General features: G+C 41.6%; 1 protein-coding gene across 13 annotated transcripts in view; it reads left to right on the forward strand.

Moving 5' to 3' along the window:
- The window catches only part of celf4 (CUGBP, Elav-like family member 4), an 88,337-nt gene that overhangs the window by 1,926 nt on the left and 66,152 nt on the right, over nt 1-20,259 (forward strand). For all 13 annotated transcript variants that reach the window (XM_063474510.1, XM_063474515.1, XM_063474513.1 and 10 more), the window contains exon 2: nt 19,997-20,079. In XM_063474510.1, coding sequence (XP_063330580.1) covers nt 19,997-20,079 — 83 coding nt within the window. The remainder of the gene's footprint in view (nt 1-19,996; nt 20,080-20,259) is intronic.

Raw genomic sequence — 20,259 nt, forward strand, 5'->3', positions numbered from 1 at the left:
TTTAAGCCATCATCCCCCTCCCCACCCTGAACCTTTGCCTCGTGCAAACAATGTGTGACATCCACCATGTGTCAGGAAATGATTATGATATACAAATAAATTCCAGAGGACAGAGAGTGTGTGCAGACATTGAGGGAACCAAAGAGGCAGGAGAAGAGGAGGAGGAGGAGGGGGGTGTATCTTTTATTAATAGCCCAGCTGTAGTAGAGACTCCCTGTTGGACGGTTAATCACCAGTGGCCCCAGAACTATAGGCATGGCTCGCCAGCTGATTCTAAGAACTGTCTCCTAACTGCGATATACGGTCCTGCTTCCCAGGCTGAGCCCCCGCTTTCATTAGCGAGCCCCCGCTGTGCTCATATTTTAACTAGCTCGAGGCACCAGCTACTCCTTGGCTTACCAGCTCACTGGCTCACTGCGAGCTGTTTGAAGGCCGCATTTCCCCCGCACCCTGAGGTTTCCGTAGAAGATGCCCAAATTAGCAGTAAAAGACAGTACATCCCACGGATAACGGGCAAAGTGACCGACTGTCGTCACACTGGGCTTACTGAAGACTGCACAATATCGCATGAACTAGGTACAGTAAGCCATCACAGCAAGATAAATGCAGTTCGCAAATATTAAAATATACGTATGAAGAACCTGTTTTCGAAAGAGATCACCATTACTGATCTGCAGAAATGAAAGTGAAATGAATCCATCTGAATGAATTTGATAGCAGTTTTATGTATGAACACGTTTAAACTGGCTTTCAAGCTGCTACGCTTCCCCGTCAGCTTTTCCGCATATGTGTGGTTCTCCCCTTTCCTTTCAGTTTCTTCAGACTGTTTGCATTTGTCCTCTTATAGAATAGAGAGCATCAAGCTGAGGGCATGATGACCCTTTAAGGTGTGAAATGCTCCAGTGGAGTGAAGTCTATAGAACTGTCCAGCAGAAAAGTCCTCTTCCATCTTTTCTCCTTTTCATTAACTCTGCTTGATTCCATTCATTCCTTCCCTTCCTTCGCTCTTCTTTTGTCTTCACTTTATGCACTGACACCTTGTGTGTTCGGTGACAGTGCATCTTGTTCTGAAATGGTTGTGGTAGTACAAAGCCCCAGCTTGAACCACAGATTGTAGATGATCGACTGCCATTTACTTTACAATTTTGTTCTACCTCCGCTTTTCCATGTAGCACGTAGCTGGTAACTGTTATTGTTAACATGGTAATGCCTTGTCTGGGGATACTTTTGTGTTCATTTAACTTTACTTGCAGAGACATGGCATTTTAACAAAGACATAAGCATGGTTTTCAGGAAGATAATACACAGCTTTTTCTGCTATGGCAGGAAATAAAAGACCCTCATCCTTTTCTGCTATACATCAACAGGCATAAAGAACAGCCTTTGCTATGGTAATGCTACCGCTGAAGAAAGCTACCCCTCTTATTGCTATTGTCAGCTGTGCCTGTGATACTATTGCCATAGCCCTCCCCATAATGACCCCATGTATCATTAGTAATCTAGTCTTTAGGATTGTGTCCCCTTGGAATGGAGGGGTGGAGGGAGTTGGGAGGAGGGAAGCTTGGGACGGAGGTCGACAGAGCTTGATAGCGGGCGCAGGGACACCAGTGCAGGCCTACATTCTCCCAATGATTTTATTTCTCTCCCCTCTGCGACTCAGCCATGCTAATAGAGGCCATTTATAATGGTCACCGGCTGCTGCTGCTGCTGCTGCTGCTGTTGCTGCTACCAAGCACAACGGGACGGCGAGCACAAAGAGCCAACCCTTTCTCTTTTCTCTGGCAATGCTGCATGGGAGGTGGAGATCCATTCAAGAAGAGCAGGTGTAGATGTGATTGCTAGCACTATTCATCAACCTGATTTCGTGTAATAATCACTGGGGCAATTGAGCTGTGATGATACGGGGGAGCACATTTAATAACCAAAGGTGTTATCTACTGTTTACTGTTGTCACATCATTACACAGCATTGTATTTCTTGGCAAACCTTTATTGTCAGCATCTTCCTTTCCTCTTAGCAAACGCAACTGTCACCAAGTTTGTTTTAGGGCCATTGTTTCATTTGGTGCTTATTTAATGTGAGTAATATATTTGTCCTTGGTCAAACTAAATACATTAGCAGCGGCTCTCGCCATAGGCTCAGACAGTTAAAGTAGTTACAAAGCCGGAGAGTTGCTCAAAGTCAAGGCAGGTGTTGAAAACTCATTTAGAGTTGGGCCAAATTGTCCGTTTTGACCTGGGAAGTGATGTAAGCGAGGCGCCACAGGTCTTTGGCTGAGACTACACCCTTTCATAAGGCTTTCTCAACTTACACAAGACACTACTAACCCAATGAAAAGGAATGGATTGGCTGTTAAACCATTTTATAAGTCCATCAATACTGCAGAAATTTATTTGAATATTTACGATGGAATATGATTGAAATCAAATAAGCAGAGATGTAGTGTAATGACCGACTGTAATCTTGTTTAAATTTACCCATACTGCAGATGCCTTATGCTGCAGATGGGGACTATAATCTGTGCAGGTCATAAAGGGAGTTATGGTTCTCTCGAATTCCCTCACTTTAGATATTATAGCTCTTTCACCTGAATCTGTCAGGCAAGCAGATTTAGAACAGAACAGCTCATTTGGCTTATCATTCTCGGTGAGGCCAGAAAGTCACGATGCCAGTAACATGAAAGGATCTTTTTTTTTTTCAGGAAATTATATGTTACAGGTTGTTGGATGCAAAAAAAATTTTTTTTTATTTTTTTTATTTAAAAAATGGGGCAATAAAACCAAATTTAGCTTTGAACAAAAAAAAGAACGAAGTACGGGTGTGTGTTTTCGTCCTGCAGGTCTGCGTTAATGCAGCATGCGTTCCGGCCGAAAAATTTCACTCCGGTTGCATCATCCTCTCTGTGGGATCCTTCCCTCTCCTCCTCTCGCATTCAGTTTGGGATGACTGTGTGAGTGAGTGTGTATGTTTATGTGCTCCTTGTCTCCCTGGCCCGTGTTCCACTCAGCGCCGTTCAGAATGCACGCTCAGGTCTCACATTGTGTTCCAATTTTATGAAGACGCATCGATTTCGAGTGTTTCGTCAGGGAGAAAGGCAACATGTGTCGTAGAGGAAGGCACTTCATACCAAAGTAAACTCAACAACCGGCGCCATACCGCGCCCACTGCCCTGGCAGAGCCCAGAACTGCCAAGCAACAAGAAGAAATCGAGAGGCGGAGCCAGAATGAGGAGTACAGTGAGTCTAATTTGTCACGAGGCCCGTTGTCAAACCAGTGCTGCCTCTGTTGTCCATTATTATTGGAGGGGACTGTCAGATGGGGGCTGGCTTATGGCCGAGCGGGGAGCCAGTTAGTCACACTGAGAGATGGTCTGACCAAGCCAAAGGAGGGAGTGCTCATGGAGCTTGTGCAAGGATTAGCATGCTAACAGCAGGTTTGGAGTTATGTGGCCTGTCAGAGAGGTGGAGCCCTCTGGCTCCCCTGACCTCGGCAGTCCTCTCATTAAACCACTGACCTTTACATACACAGAGAGATTATGTAAAGAGAAGGCTGTGCACCTGCCTGTTCACCTCATTTCATGTCCTCAAGATTGATGCAAATCAACTGACACACACTAAGCATTCAACCTGCAGCAAACTTTCTTTTTTCTTTTTTAATATTTTTTGTTAATAACAACAGCATACTTTCTAATAACTGTTTCTTTCCTCCACTAACACAGTGCACATCATTTTGTATAATTAGAATTCAAAAATTAAAAACAACTGCCTTGTGGTTCAAACCTGTTCCACATGATAAAGTTGTGACCAACAGCGGTCAGTGGCGGTGACAGATGTTTCCAACACTTTTTAAGGTGACTCTTTGAAAGACTTGTATGTACATTATAAAAGCTTTCTTGTGTTTTGACAGAGTTAACCCAGGGCTGAGTTCAAATAAAGCATGCCTTAAATCTTTCATCAACATTTGGCTTTTTAGTTTTTCATAAAAAGATTGCTGAGATGCTTGCACCACAATCTGCGTTTTTTCTGTCTTTGTTTCCTAATCTTGCTTTCTTATTGCTGTGTTCATTGCCCCCGTGTGCTTTTTTTTTTTCAGAGGATGAAAAAAAAACAACCTTTTTTTGACAAGTGCTCCTTGGAGAGGTAAATGTTTTCTGTTTTCAAGGCTCTTGCATCAGTTAAATATTATTGTGCTTTGTGGTAAATTTTTTAAAAGATGATGCTTTGGGCCTCCTCAATCTTTTAGCTACCCTTAATACTACTTCCACGCCCCCTGCTTCAAGCACCGGTGGCCGATTGTGGAGATGGAGAATGCAATAATTTTGAAATGTTGGAAAGTCTTACATGTTGTTTTTGAGTTTCATTTTGTTTTGCTGCTGATTGTGTTCAAGTCTGCAGTACTAATCATAGAGCTTCCTGTGAGGAAGAGCTTTGTTTTTCCTTTTAGATTAATAAGGTTTCCTTCAGTTTTTAAAAATTTTAATGTATTTCGAAATGATAGAGATGATATATAAAAGCATGGTCATGGAGCTGCATGTATGCTAATATAAAAAAATATAACGTGTCTTTTTTCTTTGTTTAACTGTCTAGATTTTGCATTTAGTTTCATTTCTAGAATACTTATCTGTGCCATACAACTACACAGGCACTCCGCTCTATATGTGGTTGTTGAGTGTAAAAGGTTTAACAATAGTTCCTTTTGTTCAGCAGTCAAAGGATTATGAATCTCTTCTGTTTTTGAAGTTAGAAGCTGGTGTTTTGCCTTTTCGATTAGAACTTCTGGCTCCTTTTATCAAGCTTTGCACAGTCAGGAGGCATTATGGTCGGAAATTTTATAATACACATATCTGTGTCTGTGCACCTGTGTATTTAAAGCGAGGTATACATACATTTTCTATATATATCTGTCATCTGATCATCTTTTTATATGCATGCGGTTTAGAATTATGTGATCTGCGCGTATCAGCATACAAGAAAACATAGTGCCACATGTGCTTACAGTGCTGTGAGTTCAATCATAGCCACGGTAGCGCTCAAGAGTGACTTTTTTTAATGCTTACTAATATATCTTGGGTCCAAACCTGATTCAAAATCTCAGTATGCTCATAAAAACGGGCCCAGCTGCATCTCTCTACTGCAGAGGCTTTCCACAAGGAAATAGCAGCATGACACAGCAGCAATATGAAAAATAGAACCAAAGTTTGTCACAGCCAACTGTGGCAATGGCCCATTAATGCATACCCTGCAAGCATTAATTCTTGTTACATATCCGGCTCCAAAGGACTCTCATTCCTTTCAGTCCCCGTTCAAATAGATTAATATTGTTTCTGTTTTGACCCTTTCTTATATTGTTCTCGAGGCTAAATTTGGTTTTAATATCACAAAAGCAAATCATTGCTATTACCTTGCAAACAGACACAGCTTTTTCAGACTGTAATGCATGTACTTTCAATTACCGTTTTAGCCCCTACAAGACTGTTTCATGTAGACTAAACAAATCATTCGGCTTTGGAGATTTATGCTTTATAGGAAGTTGAATTGATGTTTATTCTCAACCAAATTGCTAAGCATAACTCAAAGTGGCGTATCTAGGTCCGTCTGCTAGGATATTCTAAGGCAGGGATTACATGAGCCGTGTGCTATCGTTGCACGCAGAAAACACCTTATGGGCTGTCAAGCATGTGTGACTTGTCAGGCCAGACGCATATTTAGCCTTCTCTGTATGCTTGTGTACAACCTCATACGCTGCGCCATGACTGCCACGTTTTGAGCGTCCCTGATTCCAATTCCGTTTCTTCCCATCTCCCTTCATGCCTATTTCATGCCCCCTCCAATTAAAAATGCACCACGTTGACTTGTAAAAGGAAGGTGGGAATGGAGGTTAGGGCTTTTCAAAGAGCCCCCTCAATTATTCAAAGGCAAGTTTGATTCAGAAAATGGAGGATGATTAATAAGTTATGTGGAAGTTTTCGAGGGTTTGGGTAGCAAATGTAGTGCAAGATGTTCTGACAAAACTAGGAAAAGCATCAACCAAAAAGACATGTTTGTTGTAAATTAGGCTTGACAAGTTTTGACTTCCAGAGTTAGCTTCATATCAAAACTACTTGTTCTCTTTGTAATATATAAGTGTGGTTTCATGAGTTAGCTACTTGCTTCAGAAAAGGTTTGTAACTGCTCAGTTTTGTGTTCGGGGAAAATGTGTAGTTTGCACAATCCTAAACGACATCAGCTTTGAATTTGTATATCAAATTTGTATTTGTTTCTGAATACCCACTGGGTCCATTTTCATTCCCTCCAAAATGTGCATTTTGCCATCAGATATTACCATTCAAATGATATTGGCATCACATTGAGGGAAAGTACATCAAGGCTTTATTCTGTCCTGCTGGTTGGAGAGCAGATAGACCAAAACATATCGCTGCAGAGGGAGATGGTGCAAGAGTGCGTAAAACGACAAGGAGCTCTAGACAGAGAGAGCGAGAGAGACTGGGGGGAGAGAGCAGGAGAGAGGGAAGCAGAATTAGAGACATGTTGAAACAGGGATGATGTAAGAGAATGCGTGAAAAGAGGCAAGGGAGATCCATGGAGGAGAGCGCTTGGGTGGGGGCTGCACACAAAGACAAAAAGAGAATATCAAGAGGCAGAGCGATATAAAAGAAGGAGAGTGGAGATTGTAAAGGAAGGTGCAGTCTAAAAATGGAGGCATGGAGAGATTGTTCAGTGACAGACACGGAGTGAGAAAAAGGAACGAAAGGGAAGACGGAAGGGGCTGAAAAGAAAAGACCGAAAAGCAGGGATGGGAAACGACAGGCAGAGATAGAAGTAAAAAGAGTGAGGGAGTCCCAGAGACAGATGTCGCCCTCGCTGGCCCCGGCAGATTGATAGCTCCTGGCCCAGTTCCATGCCAGGCTCTGACCCCTCTGTCCTCTGCTGTAATTTATAGGCTGCATTTTGCCAGATTTAAGCACTACTCTGTGGCCATCATGGCTTGAGAAGGGAGAATGACCTTCCTGGGATGGGAGCAGAATTAGACCCCTGCAGCGCCCAGGTGCCCCAGGGGTAAATAAGCAAGTGCCCTCCATATTAGCATGATCTCTGACAACATGTTAATTGGGCTTGTATACTTGTCAGTGGTGTGTGTGTCTGTTTGTGGATTTTCCTCACATGCTACTTTTTGAAGTTTGATCTTGACTGCTATTTAAAGTTGCTCACGTGAGGGTGCAGCAGCGTCGGTCGCTTGTGGGCAGAAACAACTTCTTACTGCATTACAGAGGTTTTCTATTGTCATTGGCATGCTTCAGCTGTGTTGCATCAAAATTTAATGCAATATGCATTTCATCTCATGCAGCAGAAATCCTGGGAAACCCACGGTTTGTTTGTTTTTTTCTTTTTCTGAAAGAAGTTCAAGTGCCAAAAGTAACAACAGTAAAAATTTACAAACTTCTTCCTTTTTTTTTTGTAATGCAGATGTTTCATTTTAGTTTGGAACTGACTAGCTGTTAAAGCTGAAGAACCACCAGATCTTTCTTTATGGAAAAACTAGTTGAAATCTGTATTTGCTGTACTGTGTAAAATTATGTCTAAATTATTGTCTACTTGGCACTGGTTTGAGATGTGCTTCACAATCACGTGTGCTTGATTCAGTGTCTTATTTTTCCCAGCTTTTACCTGTAGTTTTAACCCTGTCAAGTCTAAACAATTAAATATTTGCCAGAACCTCTGGCATTTTTTTAAGAAATTATTAAAAATGTGCATATATTACTTTTTAATATGTATCATTGCCGCTACATTCAGCAATTCTGTGCAACTTATTGCTTAAAAGTGTATTGTGCAATTTATTTAAGGTTTTCAGGAGGAAAAAAATCACAGTGGTCTCAAAAACTCTGGTATCAAATATGTAACTTGTTGTTACAGGGTTAAATAACAAGTTAACAAGCTGGGACGTGGGATTTGCCTGCAATCTAAAGCCCCCTGTCCAACATGGTCATGGACCCTTAAACACCCAAAAGTCTTTCATAATTTTGTAAAAAAAAAAAAAAAAAGAAAAGAAAGAAAATGTCTTCAGCTAGCTGTCTGGAAAAAATAACCGAGCGTTCGTGTTCATCACATGTAAGCTGATGTAGAAAATATCTTTTATGGTCTTTAAGAGGGTTCCATTCCACAAATCTGCACCTCAAACAGGAGGTTTGAACTTGCATGGACTTATGAAGCGTATTAGCTCACGCCTTTATTTAATTTGGTTTTAATTAGAAGCAGACTGTTGGTGCAAATTAAGTGAAAAGGACTCTGTGAAACTTTGTATTGTGGTTCTTGCAAAGTAAATATGGTGTGTGTGTGTGTGTGTGTGTGTGTGTGTGTGTGTGTGTGTGTGTGTGTGTGTGTGTGTGTGTGTGTGTGTGTGTGTGTGTGTGTGCGCATCTGGAGCGTGCCCCCTTGTAGACTAACTTGGCTGGCTAGCTGGTGGGCTCAGCTGGGTTTGTGCTTGGCCATTCAGAACGCTACCTCAATGCACAAATCAGCCCAGGGAATGATCTGGACAGAAAGCCTTCAGCAAATTATTACAGATTTGCAATTTAATGGCTTCGGAGGTCTCTCCCAGCCCCACACAGGTTCCCAATGAGACAGAGCCTATTAGTTTGGTCCTTTAATCACAGAACAGGAGATGGAACCCTGGCCAAACCTATACATAGCCTGCTTCACTTGGTGTGGAATGATTTCATGGGGTTTATAGATAGAGACAGTGAAGTCTGTGTGTGTGTGAGTGTGTGTGAGCACTGGGTAGTTGATAAGCTTTGCTTTCCCCGGAGCAACAGAAGTGTGTGTGGGGGGGGTGTAGCAGAGAGAGAGAGAGAGAAAAGTGTTCTTACTTTATAGACTGTTCATCAATACTGTAAGGACGCAGTGGGCAGCAGCAATTAATTTGGCATTGGCTTTACCTAAAGCTAACAAAAACTTTCCCAGTAGTTTAGAAGAAATGTCAAACTAGTGGTAGAAATCCATAATAACCATCAGTAATAAATAGTAAACTGTTAACTGAACTCAAGTGAATGGTTATTTCACAATTACCAAACAGTATATTCACTAGTCATTTGTAGTGTTACAGTTTATGCCTTTTATAAGACAAAGGTTCAGTCATGTGAATTTCCTCAACATCATTTTTATGTCCATTAAAGCAGGTGTTATAAACCTAGGTGTTATTATTCATTATGATTTCATTGCAAACAGCAATTAAAAGTAAGTGACATACTCAGTTTACCATTGATTGTTAGTCATTGATTAAAAAGTTACCAAATTAGTTTGCATTGGCATTTTCTGAAAACATTTCCATCCAAACATTTTTTATTCTCATGTATAAAAGATACTGAATTCTATCTAATATTTTTATACAAGGGAAAACATTTTGAAACTTATCTTAAAAAGAAACAGCAGAGGTTTTAGTCAAATGTTCACTGAGCAGATTTGCTGTTCACAGCATCCATAGAAATGCAGTTATGTTTTGAGGTGATGTTCTCGCTGACACACCTCAGTGTGTGTGAACTGCTTTAGGCTTTCAAATCCATTTCCAAAACCCAGATTTTATTTGCAGTTTATTAGATTTAGGTTGAAGGGGTTTAAGCTCCCATGTTTTGGGAAATTAGAATTTTACTTCGGAAGATATTCATACAGAATGAAACAATGCATTTAGATAAAGGCATAGCTTTAACAGCGATACTATTTGTTACAGATAAATGGCTTGTGTTTCAGAGGGCGCTTGAGACTTTTCCCATAGCCATAGTTGCCCTGATTAATGTGCCATCGATGCAAAATGTAAAAACTATCACTCCAATCTGCCTTTCAATGTCCCAATTTGTCCAAGAGGAAGCCAAGCTTTCTAAATGAGCTGGATAAAAGTGACTGCCAAAGGGGATGAATATATATAATTATCTGCGGCTGGAGCGCCAACAAAGGGACTTTGAAAATCAACTTTGTGCGCCAAAGGCTTCATTAGTCTGACGACAACAAAATGTCCCCTTAACTTGCAGGCGGAAAGACACAGGTATCTGCAAAGCTATTAAAAGCCAGCAGTCGCGCAGCCTTGTGTAGCCCAGCCACTATCTGTTTGGGATTAGAAGCTGTTTAATGCGCTAATGTTAATATGCTAATGTGTTAATGTTATGTTAGTGAATTATTAGGTGATTTAAGAAATGGCTGGCTGCTGTTTTGTTGGTCTTACGCACTGACACGTTAGAAAGGATGGATAACTGTGTTTACTTTGTATATGGAAATCCATGAGTGTCTTTCATCTGTCCTTCCTATAGCGACTAGTGGTCCATGTTAGCTTTGCAAACATCTTAATTGTGTTAAATGAAGGAAAAAGGGGGGAAGATTAAAAGCCATTAATGTGTGTTGTGTGAGGATATGCTATTCCCGGGACAGTGCTTTTGTTCACTTTGCCAAAGCAGAGCAGAGAGTTTCACCTTGAAACTCAATGCACACCAGAATCATTGTCATTGTGCCTACCTAAACCACCGCTGTCTCTCATTCTCACTGTCAAACTTGCTTTGCTCGTCTTTGCATTTCTTTTTGTGATTGCCTCTCTCCATCCTTCTTACTCTCTTTGTACGTCTCTCCCATTTTCTCTCTGTCTCTCTCGTGCTTTTCCCTTTGTAGCCCGGTTTCTCTTCATTGCTCTCCCTCTCTCTGTCTGTCTGTCTAAGCGTCAGATAATCTCACTGGGGGAGACTTTAGAGGACTCTCCATCTGTGTATAAATAGCTCTGGATGAATTATTGAGGGACCTGGGGTTGCTAATAATCCCGCAGGACCCATCTGACAATGACACAGAAGATGGAGGGAAAACAATTACGCAGGCTTTCTCCTTCAGAAGAGTGGGAATGGGGATGGGGGGGGGGAACTCCGCGGCCTCTGGGAGCCTCCTCACGGGGCCCAACATCTTGGCTAATAAACCCAATTAAGTCTCCGGAATCAATCGGAGCCCCGGGGGCGTCCTCTCTCTTCCTTCCCCGGACGGTGTGCAACAACAGGAAGTGTAATGATTCATGTTCCCCCTTCTGCATTTGGATCGTCCTCTCATCTCCATCTTGCAGGTTGGCAAGGCGGACGGGACAGGACAGGATGTCCGCTGAGGCAGGATAATAGGACAGGGAGAGGAAAGGAGAAGAGAGAGGCAGGTGGAGTGGAGAGGAGCACAGAGGAATATTAATGGGAGTCTTTATCCTGTAAGTGTTTTACCAGGGGGATGAGACATGGGACCACTCCCATGACAGAATTCACTTTGTCACTTTGTCTTCTTAGTGATACATGATTCATCCGGAGATGGATTCTTGATTAATCAGCTTTGCCTGGTCCTTGTCTGACTGTTGACCATCTATCTATCTATCTATCTATCTGTCTGTCTATCTGTCTGTCTGTCTGTCTGTCTGTCTGTCTGTCTGTCTGTCTGTCTGTCTATGAAAAAAGTATAATAAACTTTGCTGCAGTCTGAATGTTGAATTTATGTTCAGATCATTTCAGTCAGTCAGTATCCCCATTCAAATCCAAACAGTAGCTGGGATACACAGCAACTTTTGAACATATTAATTTTAGATCCATTAAGCGAGTGCAGCGTGAGCAGGTGTGACTCATGGTTCGTGTTTCACTGTCAGTTTTTTCCAACTAAGAAAAACCTACAAGTACCATTTCATAACAAAATCTCTTAGTAAAGCAGACTACAGATGATGAAAACACATTGTACACACAACTGTCACACACACTGGGCCGGTATAGTCTGTCTCTTAATGGTATTTATACACAAGAAACCAAAAAATCACCATCATCATCTATAAATCCTATACTGCTGTGTAGTGATGTTTTTGAAGGAGCGTTTTGGTGTCCCACAGTAGTCCAAACACTCCTTAAGAGGTTTTTCCACTGACTAAAGTATAATATTCCCATATAATACATTGAACTATAGTAACATGAGCTCAAAAATGCCCATTTGTTATCTGTCCTACATTGTTTTATTAGTCTCTGCCTCAATAAATTTCCCACAGTGACTGACCTGGTATGTCCGGGTTCAGACTTTAAGTTCGTCACAGGAGTCACTGCAGTTTTAATAATTCATATCATGAAAAGCTAAATTTAGTCCCCCCCAAAACATTTCCTGACAAAATGGCAGCGGCAGGATGAGAGTGAGGTGATTCGTCTGCCTGGATTTTTGGGACATTTAATGTCTGTGTTTTGCCATCAGGGGAGCTTTTAACAAGCTCATACAAGTGGGTGTTCGAGCATTCATGTTTCATGGGATGCACTCAGAGTGAGTGCTGTTTAAGAAGGTATTTTATTTTGTGCTATGAGAGCTGAAGCATCACATGCGTGCCTTTTCTGTGCACGCCTCACGTCATGCGATTGTATGAATATGTGGACGTTTTCAATGCACTCGGGGTAAGGGGGGGGAGTGGCGGTTGAGTGAGGGTTGTTGCAACTGTGTGTGTGTGTGTGTGTGTGTGTGTGTGTGTGTGTGTGTGTGTGTCTGTGGGGGCAGAGGGAGTTGACACTGTCCTAATGATGCATTTTCTACTCCATTGATTCAATGGCTGTGCTCTCCACTAAATCCTTCACATGCAACACATTAAAGCTGGCCCTTTTTCCTCCTTCACCGATCGATTAGCACAGCTTAGAGACGGCAACTCTGGCAAGCAGGGCGAGAGATGGGACTTGTTGTCTTCAGGGACTTACGCGCACACAAACACAAGCACAAACCATTTAAAAGTTCTCATTGTTTCTCACACATGTATGTCACAATCAAAACAAAAGAAACAAATGAAAAAGGCATTTTATTCATTTTTAGTTGTAATGTTAGAAGGCATCAGGTCAGCTCATCGTTACTCCCAGCTCATTACATACTGATGCATCACTGTTCACTGTTCCTTTACTGTCATTTTTTTTTTAACATTCAAAGTAGAATAGCATTGAAGCATAGAAAGGTTAGATTAGGAGCCGGTGCTATAAATCAGATGGCCTTCAACCTGAAAACATAAGTTCTATGTAGGAGAACCCTAAAAAGAACACATGAAAACAACCCTTTGACCACCTTAACCAGATGTTAAAAGGCAGACTCTGCTGCTTCTCCTGCGTATCCTTGGAGACGCTGACAAGTCCCATGACAGTGACAGTCCCAATCATTTTCCTACAGTGTCATACCGCTTAGATGTGTAGGGGCTTCTACTGAAGTCTAAAACACTACCCCGCTCATTGAAAACGACGTTGCATCGGGGGAAAAAATGTTTTTAGTTTGCATGAATCTGTAATGTCGATTGTGTTTGTCTCCCTTTATTATCCCCCTAAAGGTACCACATTGAAATGTAAAGCTACCTGGTTTTCAAAGCTTCTATTATCCGAAATAAGGTTGTTTTTATTCCCAGTCGAGTTGCCCACATCTTTCAGGGCAATCTGGGAGTAATTTATTCTGGGTATTTTTCACTGTGCTGCTTAAAATTCACATTCAAACCATGAGCAAGCTTTGATTTGCCTTGATGATTTAACAGTTTTGCAGAAAATGCCCAGTTATTAAAATTTATTTTACACCCCGAGTCAATCAGAACTCAGTATTCACACAGAATACAGTATAATGACTTTTATTTTACGATCTTCATATCCTCATCTCCGAAAGTAATTTAGTTACAACCGGAGTCCCCTTTATTGTTCAAAATGACTATGTCCTGCACTTTTAAGAATGGAAAAAAATATAACAGACGTACAGAAGTGCCGTCCCTCAGAGATTCATCCATCACCTGGTTATTAACATTTGCTCTATCTATTCCTGCTCTCTGCTTCCCTCAGCGGTATGCTTGTTGTGCGTTTCTATATTATGGATTCTTCCAGTTCCCCCCGAAGAGAGGGCTGAGGGATCTGCATATAGCTGCCTATGGGAGAGCTGAGACTGCTATTACACTCTATTACAAATGAATTCACCTCCTCTTTCATAAGACTGCCCCTTAGTTCTGCCTCACTCTGCTGAAATAATATCATAATCAAGACCAACATTCATTCGTCCCCTGAAACAACTCCTGAATTTTTAAGGCCTCTTTCACACAGTGAAAAAAAAGATGCTCGATGTGAGCAACTGAGTTATTTTTTTCCACTCGTACACTCAGTTCTGTTCTCTGAGCTCATACTGTGGGCTTCAAAGTGCTTTTTTTCTTCATTTAATCAGCGATTACAGCAGCCAATTAAAGATTTTAAGACGATACAGGAGAAAGTTGGCGTGTTCCCGGAGACCTTGGCTGTGTCCCCTAAAATAGCCTCTATCCTCTGTCTCTTTCTTCCTTGGTGAGTAATGATCTGAAAGGTCAGCAAAGGTGAAGGGGATATGAGCGGCTGCTGCTCACTTTATTGAATTACTATTCCTCGCAGAACCAAAAGTGAGGGGGCTTGTCTGGGCTTTTACGCTTTGATATCAGATTTACTTGGAGATATGTGACTTGTTTTTTTCTTTTTTTCTCAAGTCTGCCACTTTAAGTCATCCTAAACATTTCCCTGTATACATATGCATTAGAGAAATGGCGAGAATGATTCTGCAGCGAATAAAGATAAGATGGGAATATAGCCATAGAGACATGGTTTTAATAGCTTTGTTTATTTTTTATTTTTTTTAAAGCAGACGTTTTTTCTCTGCATTGCAAGTATTAACTTTACTCTTTTAATTTTATTGTGTTTGAAAACCAGATACAGACTGAATAGCAATTGTATGGCTCATACCGAGTGTCCCAGTTACAGCAGTACAAGGGCAACTGTATCATTCAGAAACTCTTTTAATATAACACTTATTAGTATTCCACTTTTGCACTCAGTGCTACTCATTTTCACCATACGACTAAAAGACCAAGGCTTTATATGCCATTTCTCTGAACACAATAAGTCAAGAATTTTTGTCTTTACTCTGACCCATTTCAAGAGTGAATTGAAGAGCGTTATCTAAGCCTCAGCACTCACAGAAATCCAGTCAGAACGTTCTTGTCTTAAGGTCAATCTTTTAAAAAGGAGAGAAAAAAACATTCCTCTGTTTATTGAGCAAAGTCTGTCCTTGGTCAACCCTTTCAGGTGAAGATAAGTGCTAACAGAAGTGAGGTAGGGGGAGACGTGGAGATTTCTATTGACTGACTGAAATTGGACAGCCTCAAACAAAGTTTCATGCCAAAGTTTTTCAAGGCAGTGTTCCAGGGATATGCAGAGCAGAGTTTCAGCTGTGCGGTGGATAAAGCTTTTTAATGCTATTGACTCTTTTTAGGCTCTTACCAAGATGTTCTGAAATATTTAAATGATCACTGGGAGTTTCTCCTCATCTGTAGCTGGGAATAAAAGGAGGGAGAGAGAGGGAGAGCGAGAGGAGGGAACTTTTTATGTCCGCCTTTTACAATCCCTGAATTAATAGGCAGAAGATAATTAGAGAATTCTGTACAATAACATTGTCCCTCAAGTTTTTTAGTCTTGGGTGGCATCAGGCAGTGTATGCGGGTAAAAAGTGATTCATGTGTCCGGTAACAGTGCTGAGCACTAATTCATTAGTCCTTTTAATTTTAGTAGGATTATAATTAGTTTCAAAGGAGAATTTGAAGAATGGTGTGTCCCCAACCTGGGCCATGGATGTCACAGAGATCACGGTCGCTATATTGTTTCTGGGAATCAGAGGGTTTTAATTACCTTTACACCCAGTTTACACATTAAATATGTCGACGGTCTTTAGCTATTAAAAAATAAATAATTAAGTAGCATATAGATACACGTTTTAGTATTTGTTTAATATTTGCTCGAATTGCTATAGGGCAGCATGGAGGTTAGCACTGGTGCCTCATAGCAAGAAGGTCTTGGGTTCGAATCCACCATCTGTCCTGAGCCTTTCTGTGTGGAGTTTGCGTGTTCTTCCAATGTCGCATGGGTTCTCTCCAGTTACTCTGGCAAGTGGATCAGAAAGGACTGATGAACTGATAAATCTATGTTGCTACTTACTACCGAGAGGTAAACTGTTAGATTGGATGAAATGGCAACATATGTACGTCTACATGTAACATACCACATCCTCAAAACCAGGAAAGGTTGTGTGGATTCTTTCTATTTAAAAAAAAGTTAGCAACAGACTACAGCACTTAGCTCCTCATGACCTAAAATATAACCCAAAAAAATCAAATATCTGATTTGCATAACACAAGTTGGATTGAAGCACTCGTTTCAAATTGGGGGTAATGTTAGCCAAAGTCCTGACTTGATACCCGGCATCAGTCATTGAAATGAAGCTTAGCTTAATAAGGAGAATCTGTTTCCATATAAATGTCCGCATTACATGTTTGAGCAATTCTCCTCTTCACTGCCACTTTCCCACTTCCACTTTACTGTCAAAGTCACTGCAATTTTGCGGTCCAATGATCTTCTTGCCCTCTTATCCAAGACGATCAGTCCACCATCCCTATTCTCTCTGCACATAGCTCTTCTGTCTTCCTGCCTTTCAACTGTCTTTGCATTCCTCTCCATCTCCACCTCATCCTGGATAATCAGAGAGTAACACGAAGTCTCCGTCAGCCATCTGCTTACCCTGCTCCATCACCAGCATCTAGACTCTGGGGTCCTGTCCCATTTCCTACTTTTGTTCAGGACACCGCTCTGCTATGTTGCATTATCGGTATCTAATCGCTAAAATGTTTTATTACTCAGACTCCTCTAGATTCATATATAATGTATATACAGGATAATGTTCTTTGGTATGAATGATCCCTCCTCGTTGAGTTATCTTTTACAACAGAATGTTTAAACAAACAATGAATCAGTCCCCATTGGCAACTTGTTGGGCAACCCATTGGCAAAGGCAGCTCATCAAATTTGGGTTTTCCAAATCAACAAGGTCAAAGCTCCATGTGGTCCAACACAGCTGTCGTTTAAATAAGGTCTGGTGATGGCAGATTTCTTTCTTCTTCCTCCACCAGAAAGTATTCAGCCTCCACCATTCCCCTGCTGCTTTCTTTCATCTTCTCTCATTTCCTTCCCCATATTTCTCTCTCTCTCTTTCCCTCCCTCCCTCTTTCTCTCACTCGTTTTCTGTTTCTCTCCCTCTCGGTGGGTGTGTGTCCCTTTAGGGTGTCTGCTGCAGTTGAGATAAGAAGCGAGTGTAGGACACAGGGGGATGGTGTTCACAGAAGCTAGGTGATCTTATCTACTCTCTCTCCCTCTCCGTCTCTTACCGAGCATCCCTCGCTGTTCTGTTTTTCCTCTCTGCTGTTCTCCTCCCCCTCTTTCTTTTTGCCCTTCTTTCCATCTCCCATCGTCTCTCTCTCTCCTCTCCTCTCACACACACACAAACACACACGCACACATACATTCTCTCAGATCCCCCTCTGCGCTGCTGTTGATTTGAATTTGAAGTGATGGGAAACCAAATTGGCAGCATTGACAGCAGAAACAAACAGCTTATCTCTCTCTCCTGGGCCAATATGGGTCTTAGTCAGATACTAGAGCTGCTGCCAGCATCTGACTTGTGACAATGATGATAAATTGAACATTTGTTGACTGTCACTTTTCATGTGTGTGTGTTGGCGTGCATGCGTATGTGTTTGTGTATTTAGTCATGTTAGAGCATCCATCTCTCATACGTGAGTGAATCTAAATAAATGTACTTAGCACATCTTTCATTTTCTTCTATATTACAGTATGCTCTACTTAATACGAGACAGCTATAATATGTAGCTATTTCCAGGTTAAGTTTTAATGTACAAAATGCACAGTGATCACACGGGTTAATATGTAGTAATCCAGCATGTCTTTGGTTACTTTTACTCTCAGAGTTACATCTGCTGTTGTGATTGGGTAGATTATAAAATGTGGGGAAGGCAGGTGCATTTGAATAAATGGAAATTATGATTTCATAAATAAAATAGATTTACATTTTGTTTTTGTTTGGGAATAAAATACTAAGTGGTGTATTTTATTGGTGATTAGATCACCTAGTTCCTCCACTCTGCATGCCAAAGTGTCTTTGCAGGCAAACAAATACATAACTAACATTATGCAGCCTGTCTTCTAATATTGCACATTCTGTTCTATATACAGTAAATGCAATTCATCACTGTGGGTGTGAAACAGACAAAACTTTCTGGGAACCTCTGGAGCAAACTGTTTAGCTGAAATATGAAATAATCTCCATATCTACATCACAATGTTACATATTCACACACTGTTAATAATTAAAAAATGTTAATGTAAAATGTCATCATGAGTATTTTAGCTTTTGCTACTTAGGTGTATTTTTAACATTATGTTTCTGTTCTTGCTTAAAGTAAGCCAAAGGAGTACGTCTTCCTATGTTGAATACGCTGATTGCTGTAGGTGACTGTGCTCCAAACATGTGAATGAGCGTCAGACGTGTGAATCAGAGGCTCGCGTGTCCTTCCTTTGGGACAGCAACGGCATGTAGTGCTAACACGACAGGCCCGGAGAGGACAAGGAGGTAGCCAAGCTGTCAGCGGCCAGCTCCCACTTCGCCTAATGAGAGAGAGGCACGTTAATTAAAAACACCAACAAGCAAAGCTCCCTGGGGTCCCACCATCAGGGCGACCTGGGGTTAAAGACACAGAGCAGAGAGGATGGAAGCTGCTCTCCTTCCACATACTGTACATGATGTTACCCTCAACAACAAATAGCCCCCAGTATTTAAAAAGAACAAAGAGCTTCGAGAAGGGGGTGCATTATTTAAAATGCACTGTGTTTTGGTCTTTGGTCTGTAAGTAGGGGTCTATGATAATCATCTCAGACTTAGGTGCTGATGTTCTCAAAACAAACTCTGGTTCTTTTGTACCTTTGTTTTTACAGATTGGAAACAGCAATAACAATAAATATATTATATGCACTATGAGATATTTTCTTGCTGCTGTGATATAAATATTTTGAATACCTCTATACTCACTTTTTTTTAAAAAAAATTCCCAGATATTGTAATGCAACAAGTCCAAAGGCTAATTGTGCACATTTGGTTCTTTCCCTGATTGTGACTGAAATGAGTGTAAATGAAGAATATTTACATTTTTCCCACAACCTGGATGTGAGCAAACACCCAAAATACCTGTGCGTACAGTATGAGCTCAAATTGCGCATCAACCTATTGTGCAATTGTCTCTGTGAACGTTTTATTAATCTGTCAAACACATGAATCATTAGGCTTGATCTGTAGATTGACAGTTTGTCAGCTCTCTGACAGTGGTGTGTGCCTCACTGTCAGCAGGGGGTGGCAAGGGAACAGCGCGCACGTTCCCCCACGGCTTCTTCTTCCTTGCCTCCTGCGTCTCCATCTTCTCTCCACCCCCACATGTCAGCCCAGGTGCTAACAAAACCGAGGATTGTGGGTAGTCTTGGAACATATGGAGCAGGGAGATGGAGAAATGAAGAGTGGAGGGAGTAAAGTAGAGGGAGGGTGGGTAAGAGAGAGAGCGAGAGAGAGAAAGAAGCTGTCAGGCTGTCTATCCCTGTCACAACAGCCAGAAGAGTGCGATGGACGAATGGATAACTGCTATTTCAGGCTGCCAGGGAGAAAGCTCAGTCAGATTTGATGTGTTGATGGGGGCATGGTGGCTCTCGCGCAACAGAATACACAAATCGTCACACGTTGACGCAAATTTTAGTCCCACTTATTTCCCTTCTGCATGCAAGTGGATTGCATTCGTGGTCGCAGAAATATTCAATTTGTTCAGTCACCGAAATGCTGTTTATTGTGGACACACAAGCACGAACAAATTCCCACTGCGGCCATGTAGACAGAGTTTCAGAGCTATGGCTGCAGGCTTACTCCGTGTGTGTGTGTGTGTGTGTGTGTGTGTGTGTGTGTGTGTGTGTGTGTGTGTGTGTGTGTGTGTGTGTGCGTGCGCGTGTGTTGTTTTTAGCTATTTGCTGATGATTGGTGCAGCCCCCTCCCGTAGCTGTCTCTCCTTCTCTGTCCCCAGTTCACATAACATAATTGTGTCTTTCTCTCTTGCTGTATTTCAGGCTGTGCCTTCCTCACCTACTGTGCCAGAGAGTCAGCCCTGAAAGCCCAGAATGCATTGCACGAGCAGAAGACCCTGCCAGGAGTAAGTCGCACACAAGGAACGACATGTCAAGCCAGAAGCGAAATCTTACATAAACACGTCTTGGATTCAGTCGCACACAAACACAGATGCTCATTTTAACATATAATGACTTATATTTATTTCAGATCAAAGAGGAGTCTCTGTCTTTGCCATGCCTGCCATGTAGTGCTTATCACTGGC

This window comes from Pelmatolapia mariae, linkage group LG5, assembly GCF_036321145.2.
Source record: "Pelmatolapia mariae isolate MD_Pm_ZW linkage group LG5, Pm_UMD_F_2, whole genome shotgun sequence".
NCBI lineage: Eukaryota > Metazoa > Chordata > Actinopteri > Cichliformes > Cichlidae > Pelmatolapia > Pelmatolapia mariae.